This window comes from Lepidochelys kempii, chromosome 2 (genome assembly GCF_965140265.1).
Source record: "Lepidochelys kempii isolate rLepKem1 chromosome 2, rLepKem1.hap2, whole genome shotgun sequence".
NCBI classification, from domain to species: domain Eukaryota; kingdom Metazoa; phylum Chordata; order Testudines; family Cheloniidae; genus Lepidochelys; species Lepidochelys kempii.
The window spans coordinates 180,734,604-180,759,651 of record NC_133257.1 but is presented as its reverse complement, the minus strand read 5'-3'; the positions used below and the strand labels follow the sequence as shown (position 1 = coordinate 180,759,651).

The 25,048-nt window shown below is 41.4% G+C and overlaps 1 protein-coding gene across 5 annotated transcripts in view; it reads right to left on the bottom strand.

The window, feature by feature from the left end:
* Window positions 1-18,555: 18,555 nt before the first annotated feature.
* Window positions 18,556-25,048, bottom strand: part of ELMO1 (engulfment and cell motility 1) — a 413,997-nt gene continuing 407,504 nt past the window's right edge. For all 5 annotated transcript variants that reach the window (XM_073332875.1, XM_073332876.1, XM_073332878.1 and 2 more), the window contains one exon: window positions 18,556-19,867. In XM_073332875.1, coding sequence (XP_073188976.1) covers window positions 19,667-19,867 — 201 coding nt within the window. In that variant the 3' untranslated portion in view covers window positions 18,556-19,666. The remainder of the gene's footprint in view (window positions 19,868-25,048) is intronic.

The following is a 25,048-nucleotide window of genomic DNA, read 5'->3' as shown; positions in this document are numbered from 1 at the left end:
CTTCTCATCACTTTAAAGCTGCTTATTCTATTTATGGCACTTGGGACGTGCTGCAGAACCATACTGGCATGACATGAACCCTACCCTTTGGTGGTTTTAGCGGAGGGCACCGAGACAGGCGGAATTACTGTCTGCTTTGGCTGAAACAAGCTGAAGACACCACACACACTCGTGTAGAGAAGGCTCACGTGCAGAGTGACTTTTTTGTCACATTAATGGACAAAAATTTGGAGTAGGAGAGTTGATTCCCCCCCCCCCCCGCCAGTAAACAATAAGTATTTGGTACTGAAGTTTATCTATTAGATATTTTTAGGCCATCTGGCGTCATAGTTACCTAGGCACCATGAAGTGAAGTTAACAGAAAGAATTCTAGTGTATTTATATAAAGGGGAAATATTTTTTAAATTCCTTATTAGAAGAAATAGAGCCAAACCCCTACTGCACTGGGAATTGCAGTTGCTCATGGTTGGACCCATGCAATTTCTTCTGGTGCTAATAATCAAATGTTAATTTCTATTGATTTTGCTTGCTATGTGATATCTAGATACACATGCTTCTTTTCCCACCCTGATTTCTTTCATTTTGTATCTTTATCCACTCCTTCCCCCCCACCCCACCCCCCACCCCCACATTTTCTTTTGATAGTGTTGTTGGTCAGAGGTCTGGGCAGAGCTGGCAGTTTCTATGTGAGCTTGAGGCAGCTGACTTCCCAGTCTCACACTGTTCAGGACTTCCCCAGGTCAAATGCAGCCCAAAATTAATTGTGAGCCTTTGAGGCATAGAATACAAGATGTAAAGATGGCAGCTGGTCCAGAAGAGAGTACTAGACCATCATAGTTCTTGTATGATACCTGGGAAAGTAGGGGCAGAACCCAGTTTGGATAGGGAAGACCCTAAGAATTAAGGTTAGTTTGAGGTTCAGGTTAGTTATTTTCTCTGAACCAGTTCATCCATCACTAGTTCGGATACAGATGAGCAAGCATATATACTGTTACCTTTCATTATATTTCTCATAGGATTTGAAATTGACTGTCTGTAGCCATGAAAGATTGCATCCTATGGCAGATTTTTCAGGATTATGGTCCTGGCCAAAATTCCAGTTCATACCTTCATTATTTATCTTCCCTACTGTTTAACCTACATGAGTTATTCTTCACTTTCACTTTTACAAACACCCAATCTTGCTGGAGCAGGATGGCGGCTGGGTTCCACGCCAGAGCTGGTTGTAGTTCAGTGGTGTGATCCTCTATCCCTACAATCCGTAAAACATGCTATAAGCCTTCTGAATGAAAGGCATATGGTCCATTGGGTAGTTTAATAAACTGGGGGTAGACTAAACTTGCAAATGGAGCTATTTCACTGGTTACCTGTAACTGAAGTACACACAGTTCAGTGTATTCACAATATCCACACCGATGTGGTTTCAGAAGCTTAGATCTGCAGCCCCCGGGCCACACTAATGGTATCCTGAACTGGTTCCGTTGCAATGCACTCTGCAAAGGTCCACTGATCAGGGCAGGGACTGGGCAGAAACAACGGGACTGTCAGGACTGGAGCAACTTGGCTGGCAAACCTCCTATACTTCCCCAATGAGGTTCTCCTCTCTGCCCCATCCCCAGACATACACCCACATTTTGCACTGAACCTCTTTACCTTCTGTAGAATATTCATTGTGTCAGGGCGAGGGGAGTATAGATATTATCATCGTTTTGTAGTTCTCCTGCCCGACAATTTCCGACTGGAATGTTTACATTTTCTCTGCCTTCATAGGCAAAGTAAGCAGCACTCCCTCCATGGACATTCTGGCTCCAGTGGAGCAAACATTTCTCCCAGCATCTGAAATGGAGCCACAAATGTGTCTCTTAGCTGAATAACTGAGAAAGCAAATTTCCATACTGGGTGCAAAGCCGCAAGGCAAATTCCATGCTCACAAACCTTGGAGGGATTACAGATGAGTGGATTCCTGTGTTCAGATCATTCTTTCCAGCCTTCCAGAGGCATGGGCTCCTCTGCTAAAAGTAGGTCATATAGGAGTCCTTTTCAGCTTACCTGCTAGATCTACCTTAGAGTGAGCTCAGCTTGTTTTCTAACTGCCTATGCCAAATTGGGCAGTGAATTGGAGCATGACTTTGTTGTCCCTGGCAGGGTAAACGCTTCTGAGAAGACCCATCCAAGTGTAAACAAGAGCAGGCAGGGGACTTGTACAGAAATAGCACCCCAGGTCCTGGGATAATCTCTGCAGGGAGAAGAGAGGTCAAGTGGCAGAATGGACCACAGCAGCTTCAATACTGGCAGGACGCATTGAATTTCTGAAATCTTTATTATAACCTCTCATTTTAAAATATTACCTTATTGTTTGGGTTCGTTTGGTTTGTTATATATGACTATGACATAGACAAGAAAGGCAAAGTTAATACCAATTGGCTGGGCTATACACAGGATCCCCTATTTTCACAATCCTGTGGATAGGGAACTAGTGACAGAAGCCTGGCTGCAGGATTTAAACTTTAATTATAAATAATAATAATGATGATATTTGTTATCCCTATTGGTTACAGATGTAAACTTCCTGATGCGTCCTGATGAAGTGTCATCTTTTCGAATCTGCAATATAGCCTGAAATGGTGGCTCGGTAGAGCCATAAGAAGTCCCCAATCAATTGGGCGTTTACTCTGAAACCTAATAATAACTTAATATCAACACTGTTAGCTATTTCACTGCTGATGCTTTCAACAGAATCAGATAATGTTATCCACTGCTGATCAAGGCAGTGGTAAACTTTGAGATTTATGAAAACTAGTTGCCATCAAGAGTTGCTGAGACAGGGGAACTAGGAATTCAAGCACTCACTAAAATATTAAATCACTTCTATCTCTGCCCTCAGTGGAGAGAAGATGCTAGTGCTAGAGATCCCAGTGCTAAAAACAAGTTCATTTTTTCCTAAGGGAGAAAAGCCTCCGCTGCTCCATACCTCGTTTTCTCCCAGCATCTTCTAGAAGGTAGTTATATATTATAAGTACATTGAACATTTGGGACAACATCAAATTAAACACATTCCAAAACTTCTACAGAATTTAATAGCAAATAACAAGGAAATATAACAACTAAGAACCGGAGTCACAGTATGATCTGGTGGATAGGCACAGCACTCAGGAGACCTGGGTTTGAGTCCCGGTTCTGCGACCGACCAGTTGGTCAGACCTTGCACGAGTCACTTCACCTCTCTGTTTTCCTTCTCACTCTTTCTCTGGCTTTACAATTTGGATTGTGAACTCTTTGGGTCAGGGACTGTTTGGAACTCTTTGTACAGTGCCTAGCACGCTGGGGTCCGGATCTCAATTGCCACCTCTAGGCACTATTGTAATATAAATAATGATAACAGGAACACAGTACTTGTGGGGCCTAATTACACTAATGATTAACAAAAAACCATACATTTACTGTCATGATCAAAAACAGCTTAGGCTTCCCGACTACTGTCTGGGAGATATTGGAGTGTGAGGTGAAATAAGTCCTATACACTGGCTCAACACCTCCCAGGAACTGGTTAGCATCACACAGGCTCATGCTCCAATGTGCATAAATCAGTTATAGATGCTTTAACTAGGAGAATTATTTAATAAGTGTGTCCCCTGCCCCAGAGGTATACAGCAAGAACACTAAGTTATAATTTGCGCCAACTTTATAATGCCGTTAATTGCGTCTTTGTCTCAGGTGCAACAGATTGGTCACAACACATCCTGATTGCTTATAATGTGGGGAGTTATAACATCAGAACAGGCCTTCACACTCTCAGTATGCAGGTGATGTGCGAGGCAAGGTATCAAATTTCCTAATGTACTCATTCGCCATTCAGGATCACATCAGAAATCAATCCGTTGCCCATCACTTGGGTCTTGCAGAACCGTTGGATAATTCTATCATACACAGCTTTTAGGTATGAATATATAATATCATACCTTTTAGGTATGAATATATATATCCTACAGCTTTCAGGTATGAATATATAATATCTATATTACAATAGTAGAATCAAAATCTGTGGTATTTTACTACTACTCTCCCTTTAACATAGGCAACTTATCCATTGAAAAAATTGGCTAACTTCTAGTTCTCATCCCAGAAACCATCAGAAATAAATTACAGCAAAGCTTAAAACCTCACCAGGTCATTTCTAACTAGGTGGGATATGACTTACCACAAGCAAAAATGTGTTAACTTTATTTTTATTAGTCACAGAGCACCCTGGATTATAAAGCAGGGCAAAAGACAGGGTCGCTTGCCTGGAGGAGTTTTCAGTCTTGTGTTCCAGAGTTTGGTAAATTTGAAAAAGGTCTGAAAGAAATGGTGCATCAGTGACATTTAGTGGCGCCTAGAAAATATCCATTAAATTGGTTAAGATGTCACCAACAGGGAGAGGGTTAATATTCTATTAATCTAATGATGATTTCACAAGAATTCTGTTCTCCCAATATTTTATTTAGATTTAAATAAAAAGGTGATTATGTAAGCCTCTAAGCACCCTAAAATGTAATTAGTAATACAGTAAATCCCAGCACCATTCAAAAAGTACTTGCCAACAGAAACTCAGCCAGTCAGCTAACTACAGAAACTCCTTTACACTCCTTGATCATTGTGGGAAGCACACCCCCATCACTCTCCTATGGAACACTCCACTGTTCTTCCAGCTCCACTAGGTTAGACAAGGAAGGGTGATTCTACACAGCAGGCATTGAATGTCTCTGATCTGTTCATAGAAATCAGATTAAAAATATGGTGAAAGTGGGCTGTGCCAGGAGCCTTTTGTTCATTCTGGCAAGCTCTTCCTTTAATGTCTCTCAGCAATGCAACCCACAGCGAGAGGCAAGGGTGGCACTAGATCATGCAGCAAGCAGACAGATTGCTGAAGGCTTTTGCATTACAAAGCCCTGGAGCACTGACGTGTGCAGGAGAATTAGTGCATTGGGCAGATGGTGCAAAGTCACTCAAACAAGCTTCCCCTTCAGGGCAAAGATGGTGGCTCTTCAACCAACCCATTGCTCTAAATAACATCAGGGTCTTTGTTCTTGAGAGGTCAATTTTAAAAGGTCCAACATTGCTGTTTGTGTTAGCACCTGTTTCCTCAGAGAGTCCTTTCCGCAGTAAGACAGTGTCAAGGTTTCACACACACATAAAAATGGGAGAGAAAATTATATTCCCCCCCTTCTTTAGAAGGTTATTGATCACTGTACAAGCCTCCGTAAAACTAAACTGAATAAAGTAATAAAAAATACAACACGGGCAACAATTCTCTGCCGACAAGAGCTGGACTAAAATGCCAGATGTTTGGCTGTCAGCCTTAAGTACAATCTTGATCAGACAACCATCTCGAACAACTTCAGAGTGTTCCAGTGTCTTTCTTCTTATTCATTTTTTAAACTCCAGCAACTTTAGGCACTCAGCTAGATACAAAATGAAGAGATTTTATGCCCCAGAGAGCTTAAAGTCTAAGGGTATGTCTACCCTCCAGCTGGAGGTGTAATTTCCATCTTGGATAGACATACATACTCCAGGTCTGATTGAACTAACATGCTAAAAATAGCAATGAAGCTGTGGCTGCATGGACAGTGGGACAGGTACAGTAGGAAGCCAGGGCAAGGAATAACTTGGGGGCTTGATCCAAAGCCCATTGAAGTCAGTGGACAGACTGCCAATGACTTCAGTGACTTTTGGATCCGACCCTTGAAGGGGTTTGCTTTGTTTTCACAAGGGGCTCCCCAATTCCTTAGGCCCCTTTGGAAATCCCAGCTGTAATGTTTGGCTTTGTTCAGTTCTCATGGACACATGGAAGAATCATTTTAATAAGGGACTTAAATACAGGAAAGGGGGTGGCTTGGTGAATCACAGTTGAGAGAGCATTCCTTGCAAAAGAGGTGGGCTGTGGAAAAAGGCATGGAGCCAAGGAATGGAGGAAACAAATGAGCCAGGGAGGTGGGCATGGTTGGCAGAGCACAGGGAGATGAGATCAGAGATGAGGGCTGGCATAGAGTTGCATAGGGCCATAAGGTGAGGGCAAATGGCATGATTCTCCACTCTCTTGCACTTTGTGCAGTCATTTACATCTGTGTAAAGTGGGTGTAAAACAGTTCCATTTTGATCTGGTAGCGTTTCACGTCCATTTTACACAAGATATAAGGCAGTGGAGATCAAATTGAAGAAGTGTAAATTTGAGGCAGAGATTATATTATTGCAGAAGTGACAAAGTGACTCTATAGCCAAAGTTCCATTAAGATTTGCATTTAAATCAGGGATCAAACTTCTTTACTCTGTATGAAGATTATTATTTAGCTTCCTCAGTTTATTGCACTTATTTCTCAGCACAGAATCAATTTTATAAATGGATATTTACTAGTAACTTGCCTCGTTTAATTGATAAGCATTAAAAACTTACCCCTTTGTTGAATGAATCCAAAGCTTTCTTCTGATCCTTCTAGGAAAGATATCCCTGAAATCTGAGAATTAAAAAATTGACTCAAGGATGATTCCAAAATCAAAGATATTGGCTGTTTTCCTTGATGTGCAGTTTTTTTGATATATGAACAATATAACCATTGCTACTGACATTGCAAGGTTTCTTACTTAGTATATTTTCATCTTATTAATTTCTCCAAGAACATTTTGCAGGGACAATAGTAGCATGTAATTCACCCTGCACCAGTTATTTTTGATGGAGTTGTGCAGCGTACTTTTGTAGGGTAAGTCACCTATAACTAGGCTGTTAGAGAATGCATTCTGAGGGCTGAGGTTTTGGTCTGAGTGCACTTCACTGATGTAATAACCAGAGCTGTGCAGAGGACAGAAATCCCATTTTACAAAGGATTTTGAAAGTTGGCTTCAAAATTTTTCTACAAACAAAAATTTCAAAAATAATTCACTTCAAACTAATCAAAATGTTTCATTTTGGTTTTGACTTTTTAAAAGTTTTATATTATAATACGAAAGTTAAAAAATTGAAACAAAAAGTTGTTTCAAATTGAAAAAGTAAAAACAGTTAGTTCTGAAAAATGTTAATATGGGACCCTGGACTTCAAAAAAGCAGACTTTGACTCCCTCAGGGAACTGATAGACAAGATCCCCTGGGAGAATAACATGATGGGGAAAGGAGTCCAGGAGAGTTGGCTGTTTTTAAAAGAATCTTTATTGAGGTTACAGGGACAAACCATCCCGATGTGTAGAAAGAATAGTAAATATGGCAGGTGAGCAGCTTGGCTTAACAGTGAAATCCTTGCTGAACTTAAATACAAAAAAAAGCCTACAAGAAGTGGAAGATTGGACAAGTGACCAGGGATGAGTATAAAAATATTGCTCGGGCATGCAGGAATGAAATCAGGAAGGCCAAATCACACCTGGAGTTGCAGCTAGCAAGAGATGTTAAGAGTAACAAGAAGGGTTTCTTCAGGTATGTTAGCAACAAGAAGAAAGTTAAGGAAAGTGTGGGCCCCTTACTGAATGAGGGAGGCAACCTAGTGACAGAGGATGTGGAAAAAGCTAATGTACTCAATGCTTTTTTTGCCTCTGTCTTCACGAACAAGATCAGCTCCCAGACTACTGCACTGGACAGCACAGCATGGGGAGGAGGTGACCAGCCCTCTGTGGAGAAAGAAGTGGTTCGGGACTATTTAGAAAAGCTGGACGTGCACAAGTCCATGGGGCCGGATGCGTTGCATCCGAGAGTGCTAAAGGAATTGGCGGATGTGATTGCAGAGCCATTGGCCATTATCTTTGAAAACTCATGGCGATTGGGGGAAGTCCCGAACGACTGGAAAAAGGCTAATATAGTGCCCATCTTTAAAAAAGGGAAGAAGGAGGATCCTGGGAACTACAGGCTAGTCAGCCTCACCTCAGTCCCTGGAAAAATAATGGAGCAGGTCCTCAAGGAATCAATTCTGAAGCACTTAGAGGAGAGGAAAGTGATCAGGAAGGCAAGTCATGCCTGCCTAATCTAATTGCTTTCTATGATGAGATAACTGGCTTTGTGGATGAAGGGAAAGCAGTGGACGTGTTGTTCCTTGACTTTAGCAAAGCTTTTGACACTGTCTCCCACAGTATTCTTGCCAGCAAGTTAAAGAAGTATGGGCTGGATGAATGGATAAGGTGGATAGAAAGCTGGCTAGATTGTCGGGCTCAACGGGTAGTGATCAATGGCTCCATGTCTAATTGGCAGCCAGTATCAAGTGGAGTGCCCCAAGGGTCGGTCCTGGGGCCGGTTTTGTTCAATATCTTCATAAATGATCTGGAGGATGGTGTGGATTGCACCCTCAGCAAGTTTGTGGATGACACTAAACTGGGAGGAGTGGTAGATACGCTGGAGGGTAGGGATAGGATACAGAGGGACCTAGACAAATTGGAGGATTGGGCCAAAAGAAATCTGATGAGGTTCAACAAGGACAAGTGCAGAGTCCTGCACTTAGGATGGAAGAATCCAATGCACCGCTATAGACTAGGGACTGAATGGCTCAGCAGCAGTTCTGCAGAAAAGGACCTAGGGGTTACAGTGGACGAGAAGCTGGATATGAGTCAGCAGTGTGCCCTTGTTGCCAAGAAGGCCAATGTCATTTTGGGATGTATAAGTAGGGGCATTGCCAGCAGATCGAGGGACGTGATCATTCCCCTCTATTCGACACTGGTGAGGCCTCATCTGGAGTACTGTGTCCAGTTTTGGGCCCCACACTACAAGAAGGATGTGGAAAAATTGGAAAGAGTCCAGCGGAGGGCAACAAAAATGATTAGGGGTCTGGAACACATGACTTATGAGGAGAGGCTGAGGGAACTGGGGATGTTTAGTCTACAGAAGAGAAGAATGAGGGGGGATTTGATAGCTGCTTTCAACTACCTGAAAGGGGGTTCCAAAGAGGATGGCTCTAGACTGTTCTCAGTGGTAGAGGAGGACAGGACAAGGAGTAATGGTCTCAAGTTGCAGTGGAGGAGGTTTAGGTTGGATATTAGGAAAAACTTTTTCACTAGGAGGGTGGTGAAACACTGGAATGCGTTACCTAGGGAGGTGGTGGAATCTCCTTCCTTAGAAGTTTTTAAGGTCAGGCTTGACAAAGCCCTGGCTGGGATGATTTAATTGGGGATTGGTCCTGCTTTGAGCAGGGGGTTGGACTAGATGACCTCCTGAGGTCCCTTCCAACCCTGATATTCTATGATTCTATGATTTCAACATTGTCGGAACTTTCTGAAACAAAATTGCGGTAAAATTGATACGATTTAACAACGCATTTCAATGTCGACAAGACTGCATTTTCCAAGTTTCTGAAATTTTTCTGACCAGCTCTAGCGTAAACCCCCAGTATGGATGTTCTTTACCCATGTACAGCAGGGCTTGCAGAAATGTGGCTTAGCCTGGTTTCAGACTGGGGTAAGTTACATTGATGCAGCACAAGGGATTGACAAGAGGGGATGGAAAGGAAGGACAATTATACCAGGTATACGAGCCCAGAGACCCCCTAAATATCTGTAACTGGGGTGCAAATGGGGAGATTTCGGAGGGGTGGGCCCTATTACCAGGCCCCAAATTTATTTCATTGGTACTACACAGCACAGCTGCAATGGGGGTGAGGCTGGGGGATTGGACAAGTGCAGTTATAATGCTATAGCTACACTGGCTCACAAAGCTCTAATACACACATGCCCTTAGTTACATGTGCCTTGTTACATAATTCAGCTCTTCACCGGCTGAGTGATGAGCAAGAACCTTCACTCTCACTTTTCTCCCGGATCATAGACAGCCTGCAAAAATGGAGGAGGCTCTCCTGTCCTTTTCTGAAAGACTGTGGAGAAGTGCTTTCTAAGGTGTACAGTACAGGCCTTCCTCTCTCAGCCCTATGGCAGACCTTGCCCACTGTTCTTGATCATTGTCTTCCCTGTCCTCCCTTTGCCTCCACCCCCCTGCAGCCCTCTCTTCTTTTCCACTAATACATTATCCAGTGTAGTCACATCAATCTGTGCATGTACAGTTTTTGAAAAGATAACAATTACATGTATAAAATGTTATTCATATTAAAATATATACATAGAACTTAGATGCTGACACCAGGTTAGACAGTGGATGGGGTGCAGAAGGTGCCTTCCTGGGCTAGGGATTGATTGAGGGTCTCAGGATCAGAGCTGTATGGGTAACAGGACTTGGGAAATTAAGGAGCCAGTGAAACAATCAGAGCTGCTCTGTTTAAATGTTACGCTCTCAGCAGAGAGCGCTTTAACTGACACTCATGTTTTATTAATCATTGCTTAAAGCTTTACAAATTGCCAGGCTGCTGCTGCTGCTTCTCATGAAAAGGGGATGAATCTGGAGCTTGAGGGAAGAAGCTGGAGCACTGGTGAAAACTTTCTCTGCTGGGAATGCAACCTTTTAAATGGAGATATAAATATGCGACTAGCTTTGCAGCCTCTATCTCCAACCCAGAGTGCTTAGCCCCCAAATTTAATAATTTACATACATGTATTTGAAAAAACCTAGGAAATTCCTACACATAATCTTTGTTAATTCAGAGTTAACGTTGTTCCAGTGCATTTTCTCATGGAACTATAAACACTGAAAAGAAAATAATACTTCAAGGCATCTCTCGCACTTAACATAATGCAGGTCCCCAAGTCCATTGTCATGATGATACCCAATCTCACCAGCACACTAATACATGTACTTTCAGTTCAACGCCACCCTTGGTGCACACATTAAAAACATGAGAAATCACTCTACAATGCATAGCATGTAAATAGATCATCTGTAATGTTCAAACTCAGCATCAAGAGCACATTTGGAGAGGAGAGTGGGAGGAGGAGACTGACTACATGACATTTAGAGACAAACTGATATGACACCGACATCTCTTGGAAAAGCGCCATTTCTTATTTGAAAAACAGTTTAGATTGAGTGCCACACGGATGGCAAGATTTAAAATTAGACTTACAAGTCTTCATCAAGGGAGAAGCTAATTGCAGTGTTCAATCAGTCCACAAAATCCTACAATGACAATTTTAGCAGACAAAGTAATTCAAAACAAATCTTGAGACGTCAGAGAAGATAAAGTTCTTCTTTGGCTGAATCACTTGGTGATGATGTACTCCACAAAGCTTATTTTCTCCTGTTCCATTATTTAGTGTTCTCATTGTAATACTCTCAAATCCCAATTTCCATGACATCTTCATGTTTATTTTTTTAACAGCAGAAATGCGTCCAGAAGAGTAACAACTCGTGATGTGCCATGTCTCACCTGAAATGTACTGCAAGCAGGCAGTAGATTGGACTTGAGAGGGACAGACACATAAAGCTCCTCACATTTAAAACATCTGGTCTGCCCTTTATTAGCATGTTTTAAAAGTGCATAACAATTGACTTCCAAAGAATACGAGATATGAAGAGAAACAATGTCTACAGTAAAAGCTGAAATGCTCTCCAGCACCTATAAAAACAAACTGTCCTTAGTAGAAAACTTTATACTCTGAGTGTACTTGTTTGAGAGTTATTTCCCTCATATTAGCTCAGGCTGTGATCCCAAAAACTAAGCCGCATTAGACCCATTCTGTTCTTGGATAGGAGACCTTTGTGGAGTCTTCACCTGCTTGGGAAAAATATAATATAAATTGCTACAAGTCTGAAAGAGTCAACAACTCATTTAACCTTGACCTCAGCAGGCCCCTGAGAGACTTGACCTGCCTGAACCATCACTTTGAAGCCACCTCATTGGAAACGTGCAGAATTCTGCTGACACCCATTCTGTACAGAGTCCCACACCAACCAAGCAGTGCTTTTAGCAGTGTTTCATTGCTCTGCCTCAATTCAAATATCAAAGGTAATGGTCATTTCAAACTTAACATTATATTTATGCCCAGGTTAAGGTCCCTGCCAGAGCAGAGTAAAGGGGCCATAGCGTAAATGTAAATCAAGCCCTATTATGTTTAATCTCTTAAAGTAACAAAAAAGCATACAAGTCCCATTACAATTTATGTAGTAAAATGATGCAGGTATTCACTTTTAATTTCCCAAATTCAACAAGGAAAGCCTAGCAATAGATAAAGCTGCACTTGTAATAAGCCCTGATTCAGCAACGCACTTAAGCCCGTGCTTAAGTCCCACTGAAGTCAAGTCCCTTTTGCTGAATGGGGATAGATGCAAGCATATGCTTAAGTGCTTTGCTAATCAGGTCAATAAATGACACCTGATGTGAGCCCTTATTTAAATTTGCTTGTAATCCAAAAGAGACACCGAGTGACTATTGTCTTGATGTAGAAAACATTGTGGGAAAAGAGGGTACCTGGCTAACATTAATGGTTGGAAACTCCCTTCTAAAAGTATCTCCCAATACATTTCAATATGCTAATGGCTATGCATAGGGGTGCACTAGTATACTAAACAAGGGAAATTCTTCTCCCTTCAGCTTATATTCATATATTTATAGGAAGAACAGTTCTTTTCTTTTGTTAAATGTTAAGCATTCCTCCCCTGCTTCTGGCCAGCTGAGTTGGTCCTAGGTTGGTTAAATGATTGATCTTTAGAAACCTCCCATAACAGGAGGAAAAAAATCAGAGGAAAATCCTTTTCAGGCTGCTGAGTTTTATTAGAGGAACAACTTTCACCTCACACATTAGTTTCCATCCTTTTTTCAGCAACTAATAATGAGCAGCCGAAACAAAAGAGAAAGGCAGGGAGATGATAGTATAAAAAATGCTCTTCCACTACCCAGACCCTTGGGTATGAACATAGATTAGCAGTTCTCAACCTTATAGAACTAGACAGAGTCATTTTGCCCTTGAATGGAGTCAGAGAGAGCTACGAACTGATTGCAGAGTGGAATCCTGACATCATATTAGTTAATGTCTGCATCATTGCCACCCATCATCATCCCATGTCGATGCAACGTCATGTCACTAACAGCAAACTGCAGCATCAGGATGTCACTGGGATGCATTTTGTGGGAAGGGGGAGTGGTGTTTCTCCCCTCTTCCTCTCTGTTTGGAGTACTGTGTAGGGGTCTCAGTGGCCCTAGTCTGTTTGGCCAGCACTGTTTTGTTACAGGTGGCATGACCACCACTCTTGTGGATCAGCACTCTACTTGCTTTGCCTAAGAAAAAGCAGTGAGAAGAGATCAGATATCAACCAGTGGATTCCACAAAAGCTCCATGCAGGGCTCCGACTGCAGCATGAGGCTGTGGACACACAGATGAATCATCTGTAAATAGTACATTTTGTACTTGGACTATTTATGTGACAAAAATTACAATATTCAAATAAAATGCAGTCATGGACAAAAAAGCAACAAAGAGGACCCTTCCAAAGAGGGAAAGAGTCAAAACCTATGCAGTTGTACAGGAAATCTAAAGACAGACTCATCACCTGTCGCCTGGTAAGAGGATGCTTTCCCCACACATCCTAATGTTTAATAAAACAGGCCACCAGATTAAAGAGGGAATTACTGCTAAAAAGAACAATCAAGGGCTCTAGAGGACTCTCTCTGTGACACACGCTGCTTTCTTTTGCTCCAGGTTATTTAGTATTTTTGTTTCTTTACTTATCCTTACACTCATTTTGAGGCCTCAGACATTCCAAGATACATGTTTTTATTAATTCAGGTTTTTCTGAATAAGATGATTTGCTTTCCAAAAGAAAAATCACTCTAAAAACAGAAACTAAAATTAGACTTACCTTTACCACCTTCTCTCTCACTTTTATGGCTTTTTCAAGCATTATCCATGATCAACTTTGAAATTATACAAGCGATTTTAATGGTATTTTGTCTGCTGAAGATTCTTGAATACTACATATGAAAGCTTTCCCTGAACATACAATAGCATATGCAAAGACTTTCTTTTCATTCCCATATTTTTAAATGAACGTGAAGCAGTAGGTAATTTATTCATCTTTAAATGTTTATTTTTTAAAATATTAGCGAATTACATAATGGGGAAAGATATTGGCTTGATAGCCCTGGAGACTGAAAGGACATGTTTTCTCATTGACACTAAGGCCTTTTTATACTCCTCTGGTAGCGCCTTTAAAGTGGGAGTAAATCATATTAAATGTAATTTACGCCCATTTTAAGGCCCCCTTTTTTTCCTGTTGTTGATCTCTGTGCTTTTACTTTCCTTCTTTCATCCATCAGAGCAATGATTTCATTTGTTCTACACAAGCTTCTATTAGCTATTAACTTCTTACAAAAGCACAAAGATTGACAACAGAAAAAGAAGACTAAATAAAATAAAGAATAAAGGCAGATTAGAAAAGTCTGAATGGCCAAATGAGAAACGCAAAGAAATTGAACAATTGGATAAATAAAACAAAGTGAGATGTATCAAAAGACAATAGTCTTCAATTACAGACGAAAGGTGACCAATATGACGATTAAGGACAAAAATTGACAACTGACAATGCATAGTCCCTAAAGACAAGAACAAGAGATGGTGAAAATAGATCCAGGAACTATATGGTCATAATAGACCTAAAAAACCTCAACTAGATATTAATCAAGTTAGCCCACCAATAATGGATGAAGAAATCATGGCAGCAATAGAGAGACTGCTGAATGGAAAAGCACTGAGTTGTGATGGAATATCAGCTGAATTGTTAAAAGGCATAAGCAATGAAAACTTGAAAGCTTTGTTAAAGAGGACAGGAGAATTTCCAGAAGACTTTATAATCCATAGCAGTGTTCATTTTTGGGATTTAGATACACAGTTTCGTTGTAAAGACTACAAAACAATCAGCCTACTATCACATGCCTCTTAAGACATGGTGAGTTGTTTAAGATACAATACAAGGAAAGACTGATAAGGAATTAAGCGAACAACCTTAGGCCTTCAAATATGGAAATAAACACCAATATGAACCTGAAGCTCATACCAGAAAGATCAGCTGAAATGGTGGAAACAGTACACTTGTGTTTTATTGACTTCCAAAAAGCATTTGACAGAATCTACCACTATAAATTGCTCAACATAATGAGGCCTGTAGGGATTGCTGGATATGAACTCCAATAATAAAACAATTATACTGGAATCAGAAGGCAATTATAACGGAGATGAAAATGAAAATCTATAGAGATCAAGAGAGGACTGAAACAAGATTGTATAGTGTCATCAACTTTATTCAACATTTATAGCGAGTGATTAAATTAATTGAAGGAACAGAAGAAGATATTAAGACGAATGGAAAGATGGGTGAATAACTTTGATGAAGTGGGGATTTTCCCTGGTTATGTTGTATGTGAGCCTATGTGAGCCTTACTGCTGTGCGTGCCTCCGTTTCCGTGTGTATTGCACCAATGTCTAGGTGGTGGGAATAAACATGTGTGACCTTTGCGAGGGCTGTTCCAGCTGCCTGCATGGATGCTATGGCTGCCCCTTCGTAACCTTAGACCCAGGAGGGGGATGTGACCATGTGACTCTTCGACTAGGAAGCAAGACAAAGGCCGGAGGAGGAGCAATGGGAAGGGCAGGGGCCAGGCAGTTGGAAGTGAGTCAGTCTCGGCTGGCTTGGGGCTCAGAGGGAGGACCAGAGCCCTGGCTCTGGTTTCCTCTCCCCCGAAGATGGACTTGGCTGAAAGTCACTGATTTCTGTGCTAACAAGTTCTGTCCTATGCTGTGTTCCTGTCGACTAATAAATCTTCTGTTTTACTGATTAGCTGAGAGTCACATCTGACTGTGGAGTTGCGGGGCAGGGCCCTCAGGCCTCCCCAGGAGCCCCGCCTGGGCAGACTCGCTGCGGGAAGCGCATGGTGTGGAAGGGGATGCTGAATGCTCTGAGGTCAGACCCAGGAAGGTTGAAGCTGTGTAAGCTTCTTGCCTTGGAGACAGTACGCTCAGAGAGAGGAGGCATGCTCCCCCAGAGTCCTGACTGGTTTTGTAGGGAGTAGTTCCAGAGCATCACCCGGTGACTCCGTGACAATAACATTCACTACGTATTTGACAGTGCTGTTGGCTGAGATAGAAGAAGGTCTGATGAAGTTAGTGGAGATGATATATGAATATAACAAAGACTCTATGCATCTGAAGAAGTGGATTTTCACCCATGAAAGCTTATGCCCAAATAAATCTATTAGTCTTTAAGGTGCCATCGGACTCCTCATTGTTTTTATAACAAATACTATAGTCTAAAGTTAAATGAGGGAAAGAAAAAAAATTTGGTGGAATGCAAGGATCCTGGGAAAATATGCAAGATTCCAGTAAATGATACATCCGTACAGCTAGTGAGAAATTATTGCTACTTATGAAGTATCATTACAGAAGATGGAATATTGGATACTGAGGTCAGCACCAGACTAGCCAGAGTGAAAGAGGCATTCTGAAAGAATAAACATCTGATGAGAAGGAATATAAACCTGAATACTAAATTCTGACTTTTACAAAACTTACATTTGGTTTGTGTTAAATTACAACTGTGAAACATGGACATTCAAACAATTGATAATACAGAAACTACAATCCTTTGAATTATGGTGTTAAGCAAGAATTCTGAAAATATCATGGACAGACTGTTTGCAGTGTTGTTGTAGCTGTGTTCATCCCAGGATACAGGAGAGACAAAGTGCGTGAGGTAATATTGTTGATTGGACCAACTTCTGTTGGTGAAAGTGGCAAGCTTTTGAGCTCCACAGAATTCTTCTTCGGGTCATGGATAGACTGTGCAATCAACAAACAGGTACTGGAACTTAGCAAATGCTAGTCAGAAATCTTATCCAAATGAAGATTTTATTTGCAGGGCACATTTTAAAAGGTTCAGTAGGCAATGTATGTTTATGAGCTCTGTAAGGGAAAGTTGATGGCAGAACATGAGGAAGAAAACAAAGATCTTGGATAGACAATGTGGTATCCTGGGTGAACCAAATGGACTATTCATCCACAAAGAGATTAACAGAGGATCATTCAGAATGGGCAACCATGGTTGGAAATCTCCAGTAACGGAGATGCCACATAAGAAGAAGGCCTTTTTACACTAAATGGTACAAAGGGGCCTCAGGGTAAATGAGAATCTGGCTCAGGTGTCTCCTGCCTCCCCAATATGCCTCAAGTTTATCCCGGAGGGATCATCTTAATGTGGGAGGGGGATATTCTGTCTCCTTGACCATTTGATCCTTCGGATATTTTATGGTGCGGCCTGAGATCACCAAACAGCAGTCAGACCTTTTAGTCACCACTGACATGGGTGGTTTTTTTATCCTGTTACCTAGAAATGATGTTTTTTTAATTGTTAGATTTTGTAAAATGCAGACCATTCAAATTGTTGTGGAGCATACATACATACATATATAAAAAACAATGCCAATCTCCATTAGCCAACTGAAAAAAAAGAGAAAGAGGTAACTGTCAGTCCAGGACAAAGGTGTACCCCTACTTCCATGCCCAATCTCCAAGTACCATTCCAAAATCCAGATCACATTACCAATCCTGCAAAGCAGTCATGTGCCTTGGGTTTCCACCATTTGTGAACACTGATTATCTATGATGCAGCCTTGGCAACACTTCCTTACATTAAACATCTCCAGCTTTTACTCCATGAGTTTGAAATTTCCTTTCATCTTTTCTCAGATTGTGGCCCACAGTAACGTTTTGCTCTCGTGTTTATCTGTAGATTCTCTTTTCTTTTCTAACATCATTCACCATCTAAACCAATCTTATCTCTATCTTGTTAGACCAAAGTACAGTAGGCATATTGCAATTACAACCATATGAAGGTATCTTATTTAGGACCATCATACCTGAATTCATGAAGTTTCCTCTTCCTCCTTTCATCTCTAGGATGTGATCCACCCCCACCCATTCTGTGAAGGTGTCAATGTGTTTGGCCTACTCAAAAATTGCAGATGTTGTTGGAGCTACCAGAGGCACAGACCGTCTGCATGGAGGTTCTGTTTCTCAATTTACCCATCTAGCTTCATGGCACCACAGGGTCTGATAAAATCCCTGTGCGTGGGTTCACATATTAGAGGAGGAATCCATGCAAGTTAACATTGACTAAGACATGAATTTTGGAGGTGGTGGAATCTTTGCATTAGAGATTGATTCACCAGGACCCAGGCCCCGCACCTCCAGATCCCTGGCGCCTGACCCAGTGGAATACCTACAGGTAGGCAGCCAAAGGATTTGAAGAAGGGAGGAGGGGAAAAACGTGAAACAAAGCCAGCACTCCCTCATACTGTGCATCTGCAGCCTTGGTTTCTGGTTCGCTCCACTCAGGGAAGAGGAGGGAAGCATGTGGCGCTCAGATATTTCAGCAAATGAGAACCTAAAAATAATGGCCTACAATTGACTGTAATCGTACTGGTTTGCTTTGCATTTAGATTTGTCAATGGCTGCCTTTCAGAAAGGCTCACCTATCTACTGCAATGCAGATTTTTAGACTTGCCAATTGCAATTTTGTCATCAAATAAATAAATAGTAATTATAATCAGACGCTTATGTTGCTACCATAGAGCCTAAAGTTACGCTTTCCCTTTCCCCTTTGTAGCAGAGGCCTCAGACGTGCTAGAAATGACAGAGAGTAAAAGAGAACTTCAAAATAAAAAAAACAAAGTTCCAGTATCATCACAACTCAGATTTTATTCAACAGCAAAGTTGAAGGAAATATTGGATATTTTACCCTCCCCGGACAAATGTTTTCAATGGATATTAAAAATAAAAACATCATCTCTAAATAAACTCACAATGTAATTCTTTTTCATTAAATATATTTGTTTGGCCAAAGAACAAAACCAAAAAGTTAGAACCCGTTGTACAAAAACAAAAAAGAAATCCCTTGCAAACTTGTAACACTGTAGCAATGACGATGCTGATTTAGATGTCTCACCATTTTCATTAATCTGTGGAAACTATTATTTTACTTTGAACCAAAAAAGAAAAACCCTTGGATAGCATCAAGCCAATCTTAGAGGCAACGGAGGCTTAGAATAGCTACAGGGAGAGAACACAACTAGTGCCTTCATTCACAATTTGTGCTAGTAATTCGGGAGACATATAGGGCTATTTAAGAGACGGCAAAAAAAGAAGTTAGAAGCATTGCAGTGGTATAGTGCACAGTACAGCAAAAACCTGCAAACTACTCATTCTAGGAAACTATAACTCTGGCAGAGCACAGATGATGGAGACACTGTTGCCAATGTAAAGGATAATGACAGTGATGATGGTGCAGAAGATTAAACAGTTAATACTTTTCATCTTTTTTTGGAATCAGTTGTGAGCTGACTCTTGGGATGGGTTGGGAAAATCTCGCTCTCTCCACCTTCCACTTACAGTAGCTGCTTCTCCTCTCTACCTCCCAACTTCCAGATAAAGCACCTGCAGCACCAGGTTTGGTTTCGTAGGCATGCAGTTTGGAAGCATCGTATTTTATTTAGAATGCCTATTCCAGCATTAAAAATGTAAAAGTTCCTCTGATGGACGCTGCTTAGTGGTCTTCGCGTTAGCCACATCCAATGGACTGCAATTAGAAGTTAATTAAAGCAATGTAGTTTTTGACTAGCAATGGGGGAGCTGGGATCAGGGGAAAGGAAAAGATGCAGGGAATGGAAAGAAAAGTGAGTGCTTTAACCATAGTCCATAATCCAAGGTGTGCACATGTGGACTTCTCTCTCTCTTTGTTTAATCTTTCCAGTTATAATATTTCCAGTTTAAATGGGAGTTTCAATGGGCAGTTTCAGTTACAGTCATAAACAAAATCATAGTTGCTGGGCTCCTTTGGAATTGGTGGGGGAGCATCAGGAATCTGTATATTCTCCAAGTCGAGGAGACGCAGCTTTATCTCCATGCTGAGCAGTGTGTCCAAGTCATTTCGTGTCAGGTCACTCATCATATCCTTCCCAAGGAGGGCATTCAATCCATCGGTCCAGATACAGTACTGCCATGGAAGACAAAAACCTCCATTAAGTCTAGACCTGCTTTCCCATGCAAACAAATCAGCCAACTGCATCTTCTCCAGTGCATTTATGCTCCAGTGACTGAAGAACACCTCTAAAATTAAACTAGACAGATGTGCTTAAGCACTTCTTTGGCTTAATTTTAAACATATTGATTAGCTAGTGATTTAACGTGAAACAGGTAAACGTTTCAAACAACTGGTCAGAATATGGCAACAAAAATTCTGGGAAACAAATTGAAAGAAATGAAAAATACTCCATTTAAAAAAAATTGGGGGGAATTGCTCCGGTGTGGGTGGTTTTTTGTTTGGAAAATTTCAAACACAGTGAAAATTTTCTTTGTGAAAATTTCAATTTGAAAAAAGGCCTTTATTTAAAAAATTCAAAAAAATGCTGACTAAAAAAATGCAACCAGCTCTAATATTTGGTAAACTAGAAAACTGTATACAGTAAACCAAGTAGTTTCTAAAAGATACTTCTCCTTCAATATCAAGAGTGCCACTTTGTAGCGTGATATTCTGTCTTCCCTTCGCACTCAAATCAAACAAACAACGCATGTATTTTTGATCATGAACCATTACGAGCCTGATCCAAGTTTCATGTAGTCTAAGGGAAGCTTTTCATGGACTTCAATGGGAGTCAAATTGGACCCATGCTGATGTAGTATTTACCTACATGGAAAAATATATTTGCCATAAATGCTAATTATATTGTGGAAACTAAAATATGTATTATATGGAAAGAATCCTGCACTATCAGGGAGGTGGATTAGAAAACCTACCAGGACTTTTCAGATATCTAATTTTTATGTTTTCACAATCATATATTTGATTTTAAAATACATTTGATCTGATCAAATATATTTCACATCATATATCTAGTATAGAAATATGTAATATAGTATATAACTACATGCTGTATGTAGGTGAGGTTGCGTACAAATACATATTAAGTATGTGTATATACAAACGCACATACACAAGAACAAGGATACACACACACACATATATAACCTATACATAAGCACCTCTTTATGTTAATAAATATGTATGGATCTATTTTCCAAAGCAGGAAACTAAATTACTTGTAGTAGTATGAAGTTAATCAATGTTCTGTCCTTCATAAAAACTAAATGTCAAGTTATCCTGGCATAATTCTAAACAGCTTTGTTTGGCCTGTAAAGAACCTCTTCTCTTGCTGTCTCTCTCTCTCTCTCCCTCTCTCTTTTTTTTTAATAGGAAATGCAATCTCACTCCAAAGCTGACAGCTTGAGATAAACATAAGTTGAATAACTGTTTTAAATAAGCAACAAACCCAGGGGAGGTTGGTGAACAAGAGTCAACTTCTAATCAGTCACTTCCATTTATTACTACAAACCATTTACGCAACTATGAACAAAAGTACTTGAATGGTATCATCTAAAAATAAAAAGATTTCAATCATGAACTCATGTGTCCTAGTTATAAGGGAAAAATTAAATCAACCATAGCTGAATTTTTATCTTACAAATGTTTCTGCTGGATTTCATGCCAAAGGATAGACTTTAAAATTAGCCAACCGTGTGCTGTAAGTTATAGCCAAACTTACAGATAGCTACAGCTGATTGTGTGCTGCACAAGAAAAGAAAAAGAATACTGATAAGAATCAGAGAAAAAATATCTCAGCGTATGTCTACACTAGGAAAAAGCATGTGTTTTTAAAATATGAGAGTTAACATACTTCAAAATCCTTGAGTAAAATCCTGCTCCACTGAAGTCAGTGGCAAAATTCTCATTGCATTCAACAGAGCCAGGATTTCACCTTTAATGTAGACAAGGCAAGTTGTAGTGTTAATGTGTTAGCTGCTTAGTGTGGAATTTATGGTTAGAGCTCTGCGCGGATACAAAAATGTGGATCCGCATCCGCCAGGATCAACCCGCGATCTGCTAGCCGTCTTTTACCTGTATCCGCATCAGCAAGCCACCTCACAAGGGCTAGCGATGGAGTACGGGGGAAAGGAGCGAGTGGGGATGCAGGGTCTTGCAGGGAAGAGGCAGCAGAAGGGTGAGGACTTGGGGTAATGGGTAGTACGGGATGGGACTCAAGGAGAATGGGCGATGCAGAGGGTGGGGGCTCGGGGCCTGGGCCACCGCATTGTGTGCTGCTCCTGGGTGCTCACGAGCTACGGCACATGGCAGTGCGTATTGCATCACAGTGGGGCGGAGGGGTGGGGTGCTGGGGCCCCGCCTGCTCCAATCCCCATGGTCAGCGGTGGGACCTGCTGCCCAGAAGCTGGCAGGCTGGGATTGGGAGCGTGGCCAGTGCTGCTGGGCCGGGCCATGGTGGGAATGTTGGAGCTGCCTGAGCTGCTGGACAGGAAGTGGCGCTGCAAGCACATGCTGGACAGCCCAGAGTCCGACCTGCTGCCCAGCCCCAGCTACTGGCCACCAGTCCCGAGCACGCTGCGCCCCCCTGGGCTGTCTGAATCAGACGCCGCCAGCCAGGCGCCGCTGGGGAATAGAGCCCTGTGTGGTTGTATCTGCATCCGATCCACTATCCGCAAAAATGGTCTGCAGGTATCTGCACATTTGCAGGGCTCTATTTATGGTTCATGCTGACCAGCTAATAAGGTTTCAAACTCTAACTTGCCCTGTCTACAATAGGATTTTAAATCGTGCTAAGCTATCATGTTTTAAATATACATTTTTTCCCTAGAGTAGACAGGCCTCCAAGAAAGAAAAAAAAGCTGACCTGAAAATAAGATTAATGCCGAACACACAACTCCATGGTATTTTGCAAATACACAGTTTCCTTAAACATGTCTATAAGAAAGATTTATTGAAAATGGTTTTGCCAGGATTCACTTTATCAGGAGAAGTAAAGGAATAATTGCAAAAGAAACGGAGGGGCTTTTACATGTGGAAGCATACTGGAAAGCTCTCCCTGTAACATCTGATCATCTGATGTAACCAGCGCTCCCTCAGTGCAAGCATCGCAGTGCGCTGGTGAGGGCAGAGCAGCCATAGTCCTCCTTTGGTTCAAATAGTACCGATTTGGAGCCCCTTCCAGCTCCTGGCAACGTTCTTCTGGCCACCTATTATGTGGGCGCAGTGGATGGAGAAAGGGACTCCTTGTCTCATCTCCACTTTGGCAAGTGAACCTAATCAGACACATATAATTTAGGAACTGCTAGAAATCCTACTGAGTTGGTAGAAAAATTACGGCATTGATTCAGTGGTATTTCTTTCAACATACAAAACAGACTAAGAGCCACTGAAGAATCAACTCAGTTTAATACAGACTAATTTTAATGAAGTGGCAGTGAAACCTAATTATAACCAGTCTCATGACCTTCTCTGTCAAAAAGCAGGGAGGGAATAATCCACCTTTTGGGGGGGGGGGGGGGAGATTCAGTGAAAACCAGCTCTCAGCATTCAAATGAAAAACAAATATGACAGTGTGATCGCAAAGTGTTCACACCTCTGGATAGCAATGAGCGTTGAAAGCTGGCTAAGCTCGATTGCCAAATTTAAAAGATCATGAGTCAGGCTCCCCAAAACCGTGATGGTAGCTCACACATCATGAGTTAAAAAAATTGGGTTCATTTTATTTGTTTTCTGGTTTTTAAGCCTTTAAACACACTAAATATTGATAGACAAATCTCAAAAGTTGGGAACACTGCTAAGTTAAGTTAACACTGCAAAATTAAGACCAATTATGACATATCCGCACCACCACCAGAAACTCGGGCTGGGTTTTTGGTGGGGGAACCTGTGAAGCTAAACGCTGCAGGAAGTACTGCCCAGCAGGGCCTGAGTGGCAGCACCTTGCAGCCAGCTGATTGGCCCATGCCTGTATATAAACCAGGAAGCCCTTACAGGGAGCTGTCTGAGCAATGACACTGACTGCCTGCTTCCTCCGCCTCCAGACCTTGCCTTGCTGTGAACCCCTGACACCGGTTCATGTCTGGCTCGGCTACATGCCTTCTGTCTGCAATTCAGAGCCTCACTCTTGCTTCCTAGCATCCCGACCTGGCTCAACCCCCCACTCCGCTACTCGTCTCCTCACCACAACTTGGTAACTGATCCATGCACACTGGCTGCCCACTGCCCTGCCCTGACACTGGCCCTTGCCTTTCTGGTCACAAACGCAGACTTTTTCAGGCATGCCAATTTTGTTTTAAAGAAGCTGGACAAAGTTGAAGGTAAAAACAGAGGAGGATATTTGGGAAAAGATTACAAGGCCTGTGTTGGTTCATTAGAAGATGGCAGTAGTCAGAGGCTGCATTTTCCAGTGGAGGTGACTGAAATATTTACTAATTTCCATGATAATTCGCCCCTAAGAGCCAACATGGACTATAATTAAATTTTTGCAGAATTTATGGCAGAAAGAACGCAACGTGTGTCTAGAGGTTCAAGAGGACTATGTCTTGTCTAAAACAGTAACTCTTAACAGTAGCTGAAGCTTTGGGAGCTCTAGAAACCTTATTGTCAACTTCTCTTAACTGAACATTTGCCATCAGATCACTTCCTGGAACGAAAAAGCTTTTAAGTGACATTGAAAAATTAATCCTCAGGAAAAGCCAAATGTGCACAACTCATTACTTCTATTAGAATTAACATCTGTTTGAAGGATTTTAGCCAGAATTGCAAATGTGAAAGCTGCATACCTAATGCACTTTAGTTGTCATTTCTTGTGCTAAGCATCCTTCTAAGTTTATATCTGGAAATCCCAAATTCTTTGAGACAATCATTTGTGATGCTTCCACCATCAATTTGGAAATTGACCATTATCTTCCAAGGTGTATGCTTCTTTGGGGGTGGGCGGTTTTGTTTTGCTTTTTTATTTGCACAAACACCCACCAGCTCACAGAGCTATGTCCCATCCCACACTGTGGATACAGCAGAATGTATAGTGTTGTGTGCCGGGGCATGCTTAACAACATTAAACTGAGAAAGGGGGGCTGTGCCATTCAGTACCATAAAAGGCCAATGTGTTTATATCCATAAACTCCACTGATGGTATGGGAGTGCGGTCAAGACTAGCTGATGATGCCTGTTGGTGTTTACCAGTCTTGATAGTACAGGCCAGGGACGTTATCCTGAGGTTAATTTGATTAATCTGTAATCTTGTATGAATTGATTATTGATCACACAGGAGAAGACTGAAGTTTTATTTGTATT